Source organism: Coregonus lavaretus (genome assembly GCF_964263955.1).
Source record: "Coregonus lavaretus genome assembly, contig: HAP1_SCAFFOLD_1248, whole genome shotgun sequence".
Classification (NCBI taxonomy): domain Eukaryota; kingdom Metazoa; phylum Chordata; class Actinopteri; order Salmoniformes; family Salmonidae; genus Coregonus; species Coregonus lavaretus.
The window spans coordinates 70,763-87,625 of NW_028159596.1; the positions used below are offsets into that span (position 1 = coordinate 70,763).

General features: G+C 44.3%; 1 protein-coding gene across 4 annotated transcripts in view; it reads right to left on the bottom strand.

Annotated features, from left to right (window-relative positions):
- Positions 1 to 11,670, bottom strand: part of LOC311122676 (unconventional myosin-Ic-like) — a 56,971-nt gene extending 45,301 nt beyond the window's left edge. For 2 of the 4 annotated variants that reach the window (XM_084197010.1, XM_084197011.1), the window contains exon 1: positions 11,484 to 11,670. In XM_084197010.1, the coding sequence (XP_084053136.1) occupies positions 11,484 to 11,576 (93 nt within the window). In that variant the 5' untranslated portion in view covers positions 11,577 to 11,670. Of the gene's footprint in view, positions 1 to 2,904; positions 2,995 to 7,498; positions 8,012 to 11,483 lie in introns of those variants that run through there. The other 2 variants (XM_084197012.1, XM_084197013.1) reach the window with 2 other exon arrangements.
- Between the last annotated feature and the right edge of the window lie 5,193 nt (positions 11,671 to 16,863).

Genomic DNA, 16,863 nt, shown 5'->3' on the forward strand with positions numbered 1-16,863 from the left:
AATAGGGCAGCTGGGCCTGTCCTCCCTCCTCCCTGGTCTCCTCCCTGGTCTCCTCCCCATGCTAGAGGGGCCCACTCAGGCTTCTTTATACCCACAAGGCCTTATATGGGCATCTCCCACTACAGGCAGCAGGCTGAGGGGTATACAGTACAGTCTACAGAGGCTTCCCACTGCAGTCATATATGCTCCATCTCTTGTCCTATAAGCTCCATGTCCTCTATAGAGATAGTAGAAAAATACTGTCCACAAACTATCCTTGTCCCTAGATCTTCCCCAAGCTCAATATGTGAGGAGTGAGGACATTTATTCTTCTTCTCCAGCAGCTCTGATGAAAGGTAGTGTGCTGTCGGCCGGCGGGTGGCGTCACTTTGTTTGGAGATGTTAATGCTTTGCTTACTATCACAGATCCACTGTAAATGGATTGAATCAGAAGCACTTCCACAAATTGTCAAAATGTCTAACGCGGCCTTTCCTGTTTTCTCAGTATGGCTTCTCTTATGCTGGTCCTCTGTAGCTCAGCTGGAAGAGCACGGCGCTTGTAATGCCAAGGTAGTGGGTTCGATCCCCGGGACCACCCATACACAAAAAATGTATGTATGCATGACTGTAAGTCGCTTTGGATAAAAGCGTCTGCTAAATGGCATATTATTATTATTATAATAACAACTGCGCTGCTGCCCGACACAAAGGACTAAATAATGGATTTCGCATACTGCTGCCAAAAATCTATCTATCCTACAGCATATCAAATGATGTAACCAGTTCTCCCATCCCATATATCAACCATTTCTCCTCACTTCTCTAACCAAAACATTGTTACAACATACCGCATTGACTCCTAACCGCAGACACCGTGCCAGACATGCAGCACACACAAGACCACACCCAGACACACAGGCTCTGATTATCCTTATGGTGCTCAGCTGCTCATAGGAACATCTAGGACAGGAGCTTATGGACAAGGGAACAGAAGCCTAACAGAGCAGGGCCCGTATTCATCCAGTGTATCAGAGTAAGAGTGCTGACCTAGGATCAGGTCCCCATCTAATCTCATTCATTATGATTTCAAAGGCTAAACTGATCCTAGATCAGCACTCCTACTCTGAGACACTTTGTGAATATGGTTCAATACTAGAGTATACATATTGTCCAAAGCAATGACAACAGACACATGTTCAACCATTGGCCTACACTAGATCAATACTTTACAGGAGGGAGACTTAAAATAAAACCCACCATATGATGTGAGTTTGTGTGTGGTTTGACTTTGCAACAAATTCAGCAATCTAGGAATGATGAAACTTGAGGCTTGGAACTGGGCCTAACAGGGGTCCCACAGAGCACAGAGTAGGCATAAGCAAGCACAGCCTCTTTCCCAACGGAAGAGCTCAACCGTCTGGGGACAAACACACTTCACGTTGCAACTTCTCTGGAATCTTGTCCCTAACCATTCCCAGAGCAGAGACAGGGGTCAGGCGGCAACAGCTGAGGCAATGACACACACACAGTTATTTCTCCACACACACCCTTCTCTGTGGCAGGTCATTGGGTATTATTACTACCCACGAATGACCAGACAGCCCTGTAATCATTACAACACAATGGCACACAGACAAGCGCCCTCCCCGCCCTCCCATTCTACGCATCACATCCCCCTAATTACTGGATGCCATATCTCTCTCTCTCTCTCTCTCACATACTGCCCCCGAGGCAGAGAGAGACAGAGGGCCTGAATACACAGGGCTTAGCTCGCTCCTCTCCCAAGGGACCAATCAGGACAGAGTTATTAGAGGATCAGATGACAGCTGACAGGAGCTTATGGAGAGATACAGGCCTATAGGGAGCACAGTATGGGTGGACCACACTAATGGAACAGTTGCTCCGTGCACTAAGCAGGCTATCCATCCAAGCACATAGTTAAACCCAACCTGGACTTAGACTTGGGTGTGGTATGAATGTACCGCTATGTGTCCCATGTAAGCTGAGACTAGTATGTGTTTGCATGGGAGTTCTGTATAGACAGAGATTTGTGTAGTGGGAGCAACACATAGGCCATTGGGCGAGGGATTGTTAGAGATGATGCCAGGTGTTACTCCATTTTGTTCCACCTCCTTTTATCAACCCAATCTCCTTGGCAGTGTTTGCATTCTTTCACGCTCCCCCTCTTATCATGCCTTGCTCTGTTTGAGACCGAAAGACTCCCACATTGGTTGCAGCTGATAAGAGCTTGGCCCGTTGGAAGAACTATTTCATAGAGTATGTGATATAACACTGGAACTGAGGTTTTGGAAAGTCTCGTTTGAACTGACAATACATGTATCAGAATAGAGGAGGTCTGTATGTGCTGACATAGGAACTATGCAATATCCTTGTCTAATTCAGAGCCCTACATTTAATTTAGCCTATCAGTGGTAAACTCATTGTGATTGTTTGGCTAATGGGTTTGCCAATCCAGAGGCTCTACAGTAATTGCATTGACATTTATCAATCAATTAACTGACAGAGGAGACACTTCCTACTAGTTTTACTACTATCCCCCTCTACACCGCCACCTGTGGGTGGGTGGGTGGCTGGCGTTCAGATATAAATATATATGACGTAGAACAAACATGCTACACTGGTGGAACGAGCCTGATCGCGCAATAGCTCAACGAAATGGTCAGTTCTCTTGATCAGGCTACAACCATGCCTCTCTGACATGTAGTGTATGGAATCACGTCAGCTTTATTTGTGACCTTTCTATCTGCAACATTCCACAACGTTGTGTCCTGCTGAACGCAGCCCTGTTCCAATCCATCCGGCCTGAATATATTTTTCTCCTATGACCCATACTCTCCCTCCTCCCCTCCTCTTCTCTTCTACCCTTCCTCTACCATGTTGAGTTGGGACAACACAAGGACACACCTGGTTGGGATTGCTGTCAGCTTATGGCCCAGGCAGTCATGGAGTGGACCTGGGTAAAGGTTAACGTGCAGGGCTGGCAGGCTGGCCAATCAGGAAGAGAGAGAGGGGGGATGGGCGGGCAGGCAGGCACGTCCCAGCACTGACAACCACTGAAAGGAACAAAGTTTATGTACAGTCACTGTATCCAACTTTCCATGCTAGCCTGGTCCCAGATCAGTTTGTGCCGTCTTACCAAACGTGGCATGACAATGAGGAGGTGGTAAAACAACACAAACAGATCTGGAACCAGGCTATATCCATGCCAGGTTAACTTCTCAGAGGACCACAATACACACAACAGGAAGGTGAACAAGTACGTCTCTAGCTGGTACACAGAGTGTGGGAACAAACACACACAGTGGGTCACAATAGGTAGGTGTGCCAGCAGAGAGAGAGCACATGGACCATTTACAGACACAGTCTCAGGGTATGGGTGTGGTAGAGTCACAGTCATTGGGTAAAGAGATAAGGCCGGGACGAGACCAGTATCGCGATACTCGTTAGAATCGTTGCAAGGAAACAAAACACAAAGAGGATTTAACTTCTTTAGGAAAACGGCCCTGATGTTGGAAACAAACATCATTATGTTGTCATCCAGAGTCACATTTATTTTCCAAGCTATAGCACACAATATTATACATACAGCAGGTCTTTAAAGGACCAAAGAGTTGTCTGCATCGTGTTTTCATTTTTGCCATGGACAAAATATTGCGATAATGGTATCGTCACAGCCCTATAAAGAGGTGCAGTTCCACAGAGATAGTTCCATAAGGCTACAGGTTATCTACCACAGAAAGGGGCCATTTTCTTAGTGAGCACATACCTCGTTCATCTGAGTGGAGCAGGAGGGCTGGAATACAACGAGGCACAAGTTAATGAGAAGTGGTTATAAAGTCTCATACATGCTTATAGCAAGTTATAAAGCATTGTACGTGCATGCTTTAAGTAAAGTGTTACGGAAAGCAGTACTGAAACTACAGGAGTCTCCAGTCTGGATAATGCATTGCGTCCAAGTGTTGCCCATTTGTTAGAGAAGACGTGGTGGTTATCGTGATACAAGGATGCATGCACAAACTATCACTAAAATGCTTTTACTATGTACTTCAGTCGGTGAGGTCAGAGTTAACCATGAACAAAATGTTCATTCATCAAGGCTTTATAACGCCTATATCGCAATAATACCACAATTAAATCATGGCATCATGCCCATGGATGTTATAGGCTAGGCTTACTAGGTCAACTAATACCAATTCCTATGTTTAGTTTAATGGAGCAGAAGTACCACAAAGTGAAGGATTAGCGATGGAAAGAGGATCTCTAAGCTCCACCCCCTTTCCTTTCCCACAGACATTCACTCTACCCCTGTCCATCTGCCCTGACGGTGAAGGCCATGGGGAATGAGAGAGAGAGGATTAACCAAATATCTCACAGCTTCAGGCTGATTAGTGTGAATGTGTGAGTCACGGTGTGTGTGTGTGGTGGTGGGGGAGGGGGCAAAGAGGGATTGAGATCTAAAACATACCTAGTCAGCACAGTGCCTGGGCTTAAACAGGTAAACATGGATGACTGAGCAGCTCAACAGACAAAATGTTATGTACATTTTCAGACAACTGTGAAGGTCTCGAATTCTGAGACACATCATACTCTACTAGTCATGCTCACTTGGCATGAAATGGAAGAAAACTGACCAAAACAGGGAGGTACTATCTGAAACCATCTAATAACAAAAGCCCATTTTCATTTTCTGTTCCACATCATTTGTGAAAAGTTTGTTACGGTGTGCCTTAATGAACACAATCCAGGTTTGGATTTTCCAGTCTGATTGGAGTTTGCTCCTGATACAAAGCAGGACTTGGTACCAGGGCGGGGCTCTCTACTCTTCTAAGGCTGGGACATTTCTGGTGGAAAAGCCACAGCTAAAAGGAGACAAACTCCAGATCCTCCAACCAGCTCAATTCATGACTCACCGGCCTAGATGCAGCACTCTACATTGACTCACTACCAGACACGCATTCTACCAGACTGACTCACTCCATATATACACCCCTCTACCCAATGCTTGACTTGGACTGAAATAGGTGATGGAAATCATTTTGGGTTCCGGTACTGTTTATATTTAGATGCAGGATCTCCACAATACTTTTTAGCTAATATTCTATAAGAGGAACAGGAGCTCAAGCAGTAGAACAGTTGAGGTGCCGGTACTCAGCTCCAGTGAGCTCCTTCCCAAGTCAAGCGCTGCCTCTACCTCTCCTTCATTCTCCAAATTGCTCTCATACAAAACACAGCAGACTAAACAATAGCATGTTCACGTGAGCGAGACTCAAAACAAACAAAAAGCAAATGCCCACAAAACATGTTCTCTCGCTCTCTCCTTCCTCACTTTGGCCTATTGCTCCCTCACTCTCTCAGACTTGTCACATGAGCTTCCAAATCAATAAGTAGTCTCGGTCTGTCTGTCTGTCCCACCCCCCTTCCTAGATGACCATATACTTCTGGTATCTAAATATAAGCAGGCTATGGGTCCCAGATTCCATGTCCTCCTCCATTAATTCATGAATGTTGTCAGTTCCACTTCTACCAGGGTGTGAAACATCAGTCTGGCCTCACTATCCATCACAGTATTTGGTATTTTATTAAGATCCACATTAGCTGTTGCGAAAGCAGCAGCTACTCTTCCTGGGGTCCACACAAAACATGAAATAATACAGAACATGAATAGACAAGAACAGCTCAAGGACAGAACTACATCAATGTGGCTGTTATCAGGGCAGCTTGTCCCAGACATGCCCCATATCTCTGTTGCTTGGGTTTCAAACTCTGGGCACCAAGACCATGTTCAAAATAGTCACGGTCAGGGTGTGTGAAACGCCACACCTGTGAAACCATAGCAACTGAGAATGTACAGTACTTTTGCAAGCTATCCCTAGGTCCACTAATTCACAAGGCCTGGACGAATGTTGTCCAGACCTTATATTATTTGATCTAGCATGTTCCTATCCTAATACTCACATAATCTCCCTTCTCGTCGCCTCTCAATCTTTGTTCATTAGTCTCTAGTACAAATCCAACCGTTCATCATCTGTTCCAACTAACAAGGTTATCCAACAAACTGCTTTGTTGGTGACTTTGGTGGTGAGTGTTTAGTGGGGGTGTCTTCAGAGACCAAGTCCAAGAGGTTGACGAAATGGTTTAGGGCAACCAGCCAGGCAGCCATATTGGCCAAGTTTGAGTGGTAAGCCCTGAGAGTTTCCTGTTAGAGGTGGAAGAGGCCAAGGCACTGAGGCAGGTGTATCCTTTGAAGTCTCCTGGGGTAAGGCTCTGCAGCATTGACAGCTGGCTCTATGACAAGAGCATCCATGTCACACACAACACGTATTGGCTGGTCAAATGTAGCAGCAGATGACAAAAGCATGGGGGGGGGGGGGTCTTTAAAAAACATAAAACAGAACAGAATTGCCCAATGGCAGAGCGATACATGCAAACAGGATATTAAGCTAACAACGTGATGGGCTCAAGCAGTGGGTTATGTTTGGCTCTGTGAATGCCACTGTCAGTCTCTCAAGCTGTGTGAGACAGAGCTGGGAGATGCCTAGCTATCTGTAGAGTGCAGACAGCTGGGAAAAAGCTCAACCCAAATTGTTCTGCCGTGGACTAAAACTGGAATCCTAGTAGCAATGAGTTCTTTTTAGGGGGGGAAAAAAAATCATAGCATCCCTCCGAGCTAGTCTAATGGAAAGTCTCGGCTACAGTTAAACAGCAGACAAAAGTTATGTTGTGGGAAACAGTATTGACAACACCATCGATTGGTTTTAGTGCTTGCCTAAAAAAACATCAAGATGAAGCTGTAGGCTTATCTTTTTAATTACTGTATCTGTACATATACAGTCATAAGATGGAGAGCAATGACAAATCTCAACCCTATATACAGTTGGGGTTGGACAGGTGGACACTCACAGTCTTGTTGACATAACCCCAGGTCACCCAAGAAGAGACATACACACAGCTAGCTCACATAAATCAGGGCAGGGCATGGATTGGCAGCTGTTCAGGTGGTAAAGTTAATTTACATAATGCATGGTATTGCTTCCCTGACTGACAGCCGCTCCTAATAGCCTCAGGATCTCATACATTGGCGAATTAAAATATTTATCGTAGTAGTTACAACCAGATAGCCTATTTAGTGATACTTTACAATTTACCTAGTCTAAGCTGCCTGGTGGTGTGCGAGTAGGCCTATCTATTAAAACATAGTTGTCTACTAAACCACAATTTTATGTTAGGCTACACCAGGTGTCTTAAGTTAAATTAATTAACCTTTGTTAATCAGACATAAGCTCTAAACCCGATATCAAAGGTTAGTGATTGTTTTCACAGACTTATTTCCATATACAGCACGAGCACTTGACTTTCAACACACAAGCGTGCACCTCGTCACGGACTTGCTACATTGCCACAAATATGACGCACGCAAACTTCCTCCGGCTATAAAATAACCTTGTAACAGCCTGTTTAGGAAACGGAGGCGAAACAAGGTACCTCAAGATATACCTACCTTCAATGAGCCGAAGTCAATACGACACAGTAGGCTACTTCGCCCTGATGTCTCTTCACCGGTAGGCTACAAAAAGACAGCAAGCTGTTCTCTCTCTCTCGTTAGACCAGCAAAACAGTGAAAAACCCAGATTCAACTCCGTCTCTATGTGACCAGTCCTGTCAGCGGTTCCTCGTTACTGATCCCACAAGCAACTCCAATATGACGGCTGTAATTCTACAGTGAAGGTTTCTTATCTCAAATGCAATAGGCTAACTCTCGACAGCCTTAGTAGCATAGACTATCCACCACTATTCATCTATTTTAAATTATCTTACACTTTCTTTTCTTTTTTTAAGAGTAACGTTGTTTAGCAAATATACTTAAAATATACAACAACAGTCATTTTAAGCCATAAAAAAATAGAATTATATTATTCTGAGACACTCAGTATTTCAGTCCCCGGGTGAATCGTGGAACAAATGTCAGTAATTTCCTCTCCTTCTTTCAAACACGCAACAGCCCTTAAGCTGCGTTCATAACTAATTGGGAAGGTGGTCATTACAAGTTGTGAAGTCGTAAATATAAGTTGGAGGCATTCACGTGCTTTGAACTCGTTGAGAAACGCCAATTGGCTAATGATCAACAAGCTGCATTAAATATAAACTAAAAGAACAGCTATCATGCTTGTAAAAGGAAAGCGAATCCTAAATTCCCGTGAAGCCTATATATTTTAGTTTAAATGTGTATACCCCTGTGTATAAAGTTTGTCTGTGTTGTTTGGTATATTGTGTCATATTTGTTGTTAATAAAAAAAAAGTAATGGTTGTAAACAAATGATAGTGTTCGAAAACCATATTAATAGATTACTTTTTATGAATATATTGTGTTACATTAAACTCTTGAAAATTATGTTATCAAGAGGTAATTTCCTTAGTTAGTGACAAGGTGACGACAGAGGTCAGCAAGTGGGTGAACTCGAAGCGCAGAAATTATATGCAGAAAATGCTTGTCGGAACTCGGAAATTTCCGACTTACTAACTGGTTATAGTTATGCACGTGCCGCGTTCAACCAGTTAGCAAGTCAGACATTTCGGAGTTTCCTAGTTCCGACTAGCACATGAACGCGTCAAAAGACGAGTTTCCTCACTTATGAGTTGAAGGGGCATTCAAGTGGATTTTCCCCAGTCGTATATGGTAAATACTACCTTCACACTTGGTTATGAACGCAGCATTGATACCAGGAAGTTCTCGAGACCCATCCCACAGACTTAACATTTACATTTTAGTCATTTAGCAGACGCTCTTATCCAGAGCGACTTACAGGAGCAATTAGGGTTAAGTGCCTTGCTTAAGGGCACATCGACAGATTTTTCACCTAGTCGGCTCGGGAATTAGAACCAGCGACCTTTCGGTTACTGGCACAACGCTCTTACCCACTAAGCTACCTGCCGTGATATCATTTATTTTACATCATGCCTTCACTATTTTCTTTTAAAACTGTTTTCAACAGGCGTAACACTTAATAGGCTATATGGGGAGTAGCCTACGCAATGTTTGCATTTGACAACCCTGTGTGAACCTAATGTTGCACTGTGAGAGCACACTTCCTTGCTTTGATTAGCCTATTCAATGTCTGCCTATATGGATTGTATGCCTATAGGGATGTATGCCTATAGCTCCTACCCTAAGAACAACAAGGGTTGAGAGTGTCTGTAAATATTGTTGTACTGGTGAGAACATGCAGTTGAAAATGATCCTGAACGAGAAAAGAAAAACCGCCGACGGCATTCAACTCACTTTCCATTCGCTGACTTTGTAGTAGTGTTCTTCTACCCTCTACTGTCAATAGACCTGTCACTACACCTTCTGGCCGCGTGCTGCCATGCATTGCATGGTTCTTGGAAAGGGTGTGGCCACATGCGCGTTTTTCATCAGATCTGTGGCAGCGAGATGAACAATTTGCTATTGCTATAAATGTTAATGTTATTCTAGTCTATTATACACATTCTACTGTCATAGTAGGCTATAGGTCTGAGGCATGTACACTGTAACAAAAGTCCACTGTCAGCATTGCCTTATTGGTGCCATATATGTATGTGCTAATGGACTGCAATATGGCACCCCTGCCAGAGGGGGTAGTGATTGATTCAGTACTATAGTCTCTCTCTCTCTCTCTCTCTCTCTCTCTCTCTCTCTCTCTCTCTCTCTCTCTCTCTCTCTCTCTCTCTCTCTCTCTCTCTCTCTCTCTCTCTCTCTCTCTCTCTCTCTCTCTCTCTCTCTCTCTCTCTCTCTCTCTCTCTCTCTCTCTCTCTCAAACACACAACACACATACATACATACATACATACATACATACATACACAAACACTCTCTCCCACACAACCCAGCTGTGCAAGCCCTCCTCACCCTGCTTTAACTATGCTGGGAGGAAAGGTTCTATCCTGTTGACAAGGCCCTGTTCATTGGAAAGACAGACTGTACTCCAGGGAGTGTCTCTGTCTCTCACCATAGAGTCTGTGTGAAACTGGATGAGGGCGTTGTTCCTTTCTCGATAAGGAATGAGAAAATATGCATATGCCTACTCATTAACTCGCACACTACACGTGCCTTCAGTTCACAAGTCCACATGTTCAATCACACACACACACACACAATCAGAGGCACATGAGGGTGATGTGACCATGGCGGAATGTTTGGATACATGGGAAATGCATGTGCTGTTCAGGAATTTCTCTGTATTTAACTCACCTACATTCCATACCATTCACGTCATTAGCCATTCCGGCTCACTGAATTAACACAAGGCTCAAACTAAAGTTGATAAATTATGATTTATCAGATCATGTTAATTATGTCTGGTTGTACTTTATTCTTAAGATCCAAGTTGGTCAAAGTTGGTTTGTGTACTAGTCCAACATTCCTTTAACCTGCACTGCTTTCTATGGCACAGCCTGTTATTTCACCATGTGCTGTCTGATTTAAAGCCCCACACCCTGCATTCTTTAGATTGTGTGATCTGGAGACCCAGTCCCACCCCCTCTATTACCACTCTCTCACATTCACCAGGAACTTGTGCAACAAAAATGTGATTCGAGACAATTTTATTGGCAGAGAATAATGCTCTCCCCATTCCATAGAGAAACATGTAACCCTTCTTTAAATTGATAATGTGTTATGTTAATATAGTTATTTAAGTGGCAATCAACCATTCAGTTGGTTTGGATTTTCTTATTGTTTATAATTAGTTTATTCAAATTACGTTCTCTATCTTGAAATTAAGATAGTGCCAGTCCACCATTCATTTTCTGTTGTATACTTTTCTGAATCTGCATTTACATTGGATGAAGTTTTCACACTTCTTCACACTCTCCAAACACACTGAAGTAGCCAGCACATTATGAGCCACATGTAACGTTTTTCACTTGGCACTCTGCTGGACCGGTATGCATAATCAACATCAATGGCCTAGCACGTGTTTCCTGACTGCGGGCACTGAGTGGAAAAATCGAATGAGGATGATATTGATTACACTCTATCAAGCCAACTATTTGGTACAAACAAATCTACTGTACATAGTCAAGCCGCTTGGAGGCTGCTGAGGGGAGGACGGCTCATAATAATGGCTGGAACGGAGCAAATGGAATGGCATCAAACATGTGGAAACCATTCCACTAATTCCGCTCCAGCTATTACCATGAGCCTGTTCTCCCCCAATTAAGGTGCCACCATCCTCCTGTGGTCAAGCGATAACCAGAGTGAGCGGCGGCCAAGGTAAACAACTTTTTTCCCATGCACAGTGAACCTCTAAAATGATACATCAGCTCTACTTTCAAATCCACAGGCAAATCCTAGCCTGGTCCCAGATATGTCTGTGTTGTCTCGCCAAGGTTGGAAAAGTTAGCAAGACAGCACAAACAGATCTAGGACCAGGCTAAAGAAATCCTACTCTTGGATATCTAGTTATTGAAAGCGTATGAGGAGCAGGTTGACTGGATGGACTCACCTTGGTGCAGCTGTGGCAGTAGCTCTCTCCATTCTTCCCAGGGGACAGGATGATCTCACCTGTAGGGATCAATTGGATCGTCAGCTCCATCATGGTCGCTCTCTCTCTCTTTCCTTCTCTCTTTCTCGATCCCTCTCTCTCTGTCTCTCTCTGTCCTCCGTCCACTTACTCGGTCCTTCTAACGGCGTAGCAATGAATTCACCCCTCGCACGTTTGTACAAATTCCTCCCCTTAACGTCGGTGAGAGGAATAGGACACTTTCTATAGAAAGAATGAAAAGTAAAACTAAAGTAGAAAAAAAATGATTTTACTGGCAGCACATACAGTGATTTACATGTATGCTTCTTTTCTCAGCTATCTAACGAGGCCAAGACAGTCAAAGCACAAGGATGTTTCCTGCTTCTGTGCAGTGCTCTAGTGCGAATTTCCCCTTAGCAGGCGAAGGATATGTATAGATAGTTACAGTGTCAGGCTCTCTTTCCACACCCGGCCCAGCAGTATAATTGATGTCCCTGCACACCAGATCGCTGTGGCACAATGTACTCTGGGTTGGCCCGGGTATCAGGGCTTCCTCTTGGACCCATGCATCCTGTCTCGGACGTTCCCAACATTCACAAGGTAAACACCGGAGGAACCCACTCTGCTTCCCTACGTTTCCCCTGGATATACAACTGGGAGGCACGCGTACACACCACATGCCTCCCCCACCTCTCCAAAACAAATAAGGGACTTGTGCCTCTTGTATTTCTAGTGTCTTCGGTTTCCTCTCCCCAAGGGGTACACTAATTAATGTAGACAGGCAGATGGTCAGATGAGTGTAGGCCAGGGGGTCATCAGACAGAGGCGACATTGTAACCATATCTCTGTCTGTGGTGACAGAATGGCGTGAACACACACACACACACACACAGACACACACACACACAGACAGATGACCCCATTGATCTTTGCTGTGACACTGACTGCCCTCAGTGCCCTGAGACCCTTCCCAAGGTTTCTGTTTGTTCCCTCGACCAGCATCCTCTCAGTATCCTCTCAGCATCCTCTCACAGTCACACCCTTTAAAAGCTGCCCTCCCTGGACCACTGATGTCTAGGGATCTCAGCAATGCCACCACACAATGTTAATTATCAACACTGATATGGATTGAATATCAACGATAGACTGTGTTTTGCTGAGTCTGGAGTTACAGCATGGGTTTGGGTGTATGAGTGGCGAAGGAAAAGTGACTCTATATTACTGTATGTTTTGGGTCATCAATATGGTCAGTCAGTGGTGGGATTTGTGGTGAGGGTGACTGAGAATAAGCATAGAAACTGATTATGGTTGTGTTGAGTAGTGTTTTGGAGAAAGTGTGGGCTATGGTGGGCTGTGGTCAGTGGCTCTTCTGTAACATCTATGTTTCTGTTCCTTCTCATCCTCTATCACAGTGTTCCCTGGATGTGTGTGTTCATCACAGCCTTGTGTACGGCCTTGTGAACATGCAGATATGTGTGTGAGAGCATGGCTGTTTGTACATGTGGTAGTAGTGGTTCCTTGCTGTGTGTCTTCCTACAGTGTTTGGGGGGCTGCTGGGAGGGGAAGTGACAGTGACACACATCCTTTGACCTTTGACACGTTCCCGAGGTATTCCAGATTGCTAGGCATCAACAGGATACAGTAGCCTTGACGCAGCAAGGCCTCAGCCTGGGCTCAGCCTAACAGACTGTTATGGATGAGAAGAGAGAGAGAGAGAACACACAGAGACGTCCCTGAAACATACTGGGAAGAACAAGAACTGTAAGAGAAGGCAACCAGAACCAGAAAAGAACATGAAAAACAGGTACATTTGGCAAAGCATGTAATGACCTTTTTTATTACCCTCTATGTAGCATGACTTTGCTTATGAATGATATGTAAAGCATTAACGTATTGTGAATGAAGACTTAATGAATGCCCTATAAATAAACAGAGTAAAACTCACGGACGACTAGGAAAAGCTCAAACCAAGTTTATTCCCCACTGGGTCAAACAGCCATGTTTCCACAAGTACATATATTTATACCCTCCACTGGGCGGAGTCAACTCCTTGCACACCGAGACAGCCAATACATCTCTGTTGCTAGGCAGTGATGCCTGTTCTTTCTCACTTCATCTGACCTGACCTCGGCCCAAATTCCTCACTCCTCCCCAACTCAAGGCTGTCCTACCTTATCTGTTGACTGGAACCAGACTGTGGCCCTTCTCCTCTCCGTAGGATACATGAGATTTAACAATAACATGTTCTTCCTGCACTCCCTTTTCTCACTCAGTAGATTTCCGTACCCTCAGTTCTAATATGGTAACATGAATAAGGATATATCATATTTCAAGTTTAGAAGTTAGTACCCAACAGTCCCCCCTTTTGAACAATAACTCCATACTGTTCAACATTATATAAACTTGGAAATTACTTATAAACAAACAAACAAATAAAACATGAACAAAAAATAAAACATGATTAACATTCACAGTTGATTTGTATATTTACTCCTCCGAGACTTATGGCCTCTGATCTATGATTATACTATGCACACTCTTTTGTCCCTCTCTCGTCGGACAACTGATAATGACATTTCAGCTGGAGCTTTTGACTTCCTCCATTTCAGCTGGAGCTTTTGACTTTCTCCATTTCCTCCTTCTGGTTCCTAAGAGAGTGATAGCACAAGACTTGAAAAGCAAAAAGAAACACAAAACATAACAAGTATTCATTATGCGTTAAGCTGTGCATAATTTATATATGCAAAGAAAAACCAAAGTTTGATAACATGACGATTCCCACTCTCTCTTCGCCTGACTCTATACCTTCGGGATAATTTTCTGCTGGGTTACACAAAAATGAAGGCCCTAGAAAACCTCCTCATGCTTTCACCCAGTCATCCCCGTCAGGCCACAGGTTACAAGAGGTGTTTCCAAGCCATGTCATTTTCACTTCGCTCCCCATCTCCTCCTTCCTCCATGGCCACCCGATATGTGCGGTGGCCCTAATTAACTTTACCTCGTCCTGAGGTAAATCAGCACTGTATATACGTTTCCACATCAATGCCCTCAGAAAGTGATATCCCAACAATGCTACCAAGGTAACCCCTGCTACTACTAACACTGCCCATGACGCATACTTCAAAATACCCCTCATTTGCGCCGTCGTCCAGTTGCATGCTGTTACTATAGCACTCTTCACCACTACTACTACTCCTTCAGATACTGTCCCCACAGCGACTGCCGTGAGAATAGCTATTGCATGGAGTCTGTCTCCTCCTCTCCTATTGCCTTCGTGGTTCACTGATAGATCTAGGACTGAACCTTTCAGATACACCCTACCTGTCTCCCAACTCATACCCGGTTCCCTAGCCACCAACATCTCCAATGGCCTCCTATGTTCTGCTACAGTCTGTACCTGTGGATAATACTTTCCAGTGCTTAGGTTAGGTACACATCGCTCATCCCAAGGCTGATGTACACCCCACCCCTGTGTGACCACCCTCGTTACAGTGTAAACATTGGGTCCCAACGGTTGATAAGCAGCCACCTTCTGACACTTTCCGTTTACCGTCACTCGGTCCCAATCTTCTGGGAGATATGTCAAGTGTTTGCTGGCTGTTAGAGACGGGGGAGATATTAGTGGTGTTGGAAGAGTATCCAACCTTACAAAACTCTGAGTCACATGTTTCTTAATCACACTCTTCAGGAGATGTGATGCTATTATTACAGCATACCTCCCTTCCGGTGAGGTGGCCTCCTGTATACAGGGATCTGTAGCTATTCTTTCAAGTGTTGTACCTTCTTTGACGAACCCCTCACTGAAAGTTGACAATGGTGTCTGAAATGAGAACACTATCTCTGCTACTCCCACCATGATCTAGGCATGTGTGACGTTCAATTTAACTTCATAGTAGTCTCTATATTGTGCACAGTTAGATGTCCTTCCTCTACTACGAGCGATCCCCTGTATCACTATACACAGAGGAGTGGTATCGTTCCCCAGAGACTCTATTACCCACTTCCTTAATTTATGAGCCACACAGATCTCCGCTCCAGTCACATTCCATTCACCTTTCCCAATTCCCTGTAATGTTAACACCTTGGTTTTTGTTGGTCCTGCCAGACTCTGCAACTAACACCCTTATGCAAACATTCTGCCTCAAACACAGGCCCTGTATGTACTTAGCCTCCGGCTACCAATACATTTACACATAAATCATTCCATCTAACCCATAACATGTTAGTCACTACTGCTAGTCCACTTATATAGTTATAAACACACTAGAACATGCTGAAGTCAATTAGTCAATTTCCAACAATCCCTCCTCTGGAACAATGATCACTCACATGTTCCACGACACCTAGGAAACATATTGACTTGAACAGGGAAGAGAGAAAATACATGTTTAATAATTTCACACCACCCTTGATGTGAATGAGATTGGGGAAAGAACCGTCCATCCGTTCTGTTCTATGCCGATGGGATGCTAGTCTCCATGCCAGTCTCTGTCCATCCGTTCTGTTCTATGCCAATGGGATGCTAGTCTCCATGCCAGTCTCTGTCCATCCGTTCTGTTCTATGCCAATGGGATGCTAGTCTCCATGCCAGTCTCTGTCCATCCGTTCTGTTCTATGCCAATGGGATGCTAGTCTCCATGCCAGTCTCTGTCCATCCGTTCTGTTCTATGCCAATGGGATGCTAGTCTCCATGCCAGTCTCTGTCCATCCGTTCTGTTCTATGCCAATGGGATGCTAGTCTCCATGCCAGTCTCTGTCCATCCGTTCTGTTCTATGCCAATGGGATGCTAGTCTCCATGCCAGTCCCCTTCATCCTCATCCTCGGGTGTCAAAGCAAGACGCAGACTATGAGCCTTGTACATAATTCATTGTACTGTATCATCCAGCAAGCCATATGTATTGATGCGCTTTAACATTAGGATTCTGATGACATGGTAAAACGAAACCCCTACTATCAAGTATCCCATCATGGTTAGTCCAAGCTATCGTCTAGTGGGTTCTCTAATAACCTCCCTCTCGGAGGACACTAAAAGATAAGGTTTCCTGGGAGGAAACCGTCCCTAGACTCAAAAGACTCGAGCAGTGCACCCTCCCCTCACAGCTTAGGGGCCACGCTCTCTCTCTTTTTCTCTCCTTTCCAAATCATAATTAAGCACTTGATAAATTAGCCAACCCAAATTTAGAATGGGTCCTTAGTGCTTTACATTGAGTCTATCACTCGAATTCGAGCCTCAACTTAGCACACACCGACACTATTAGTATATACATTTACAGACAGGGAAAATATATAGACAGTATGCACTACTTATATTACCAGGATTCACTTTTCTCATCACGGCCCCGTTTGTCCCCGTTTTACTGT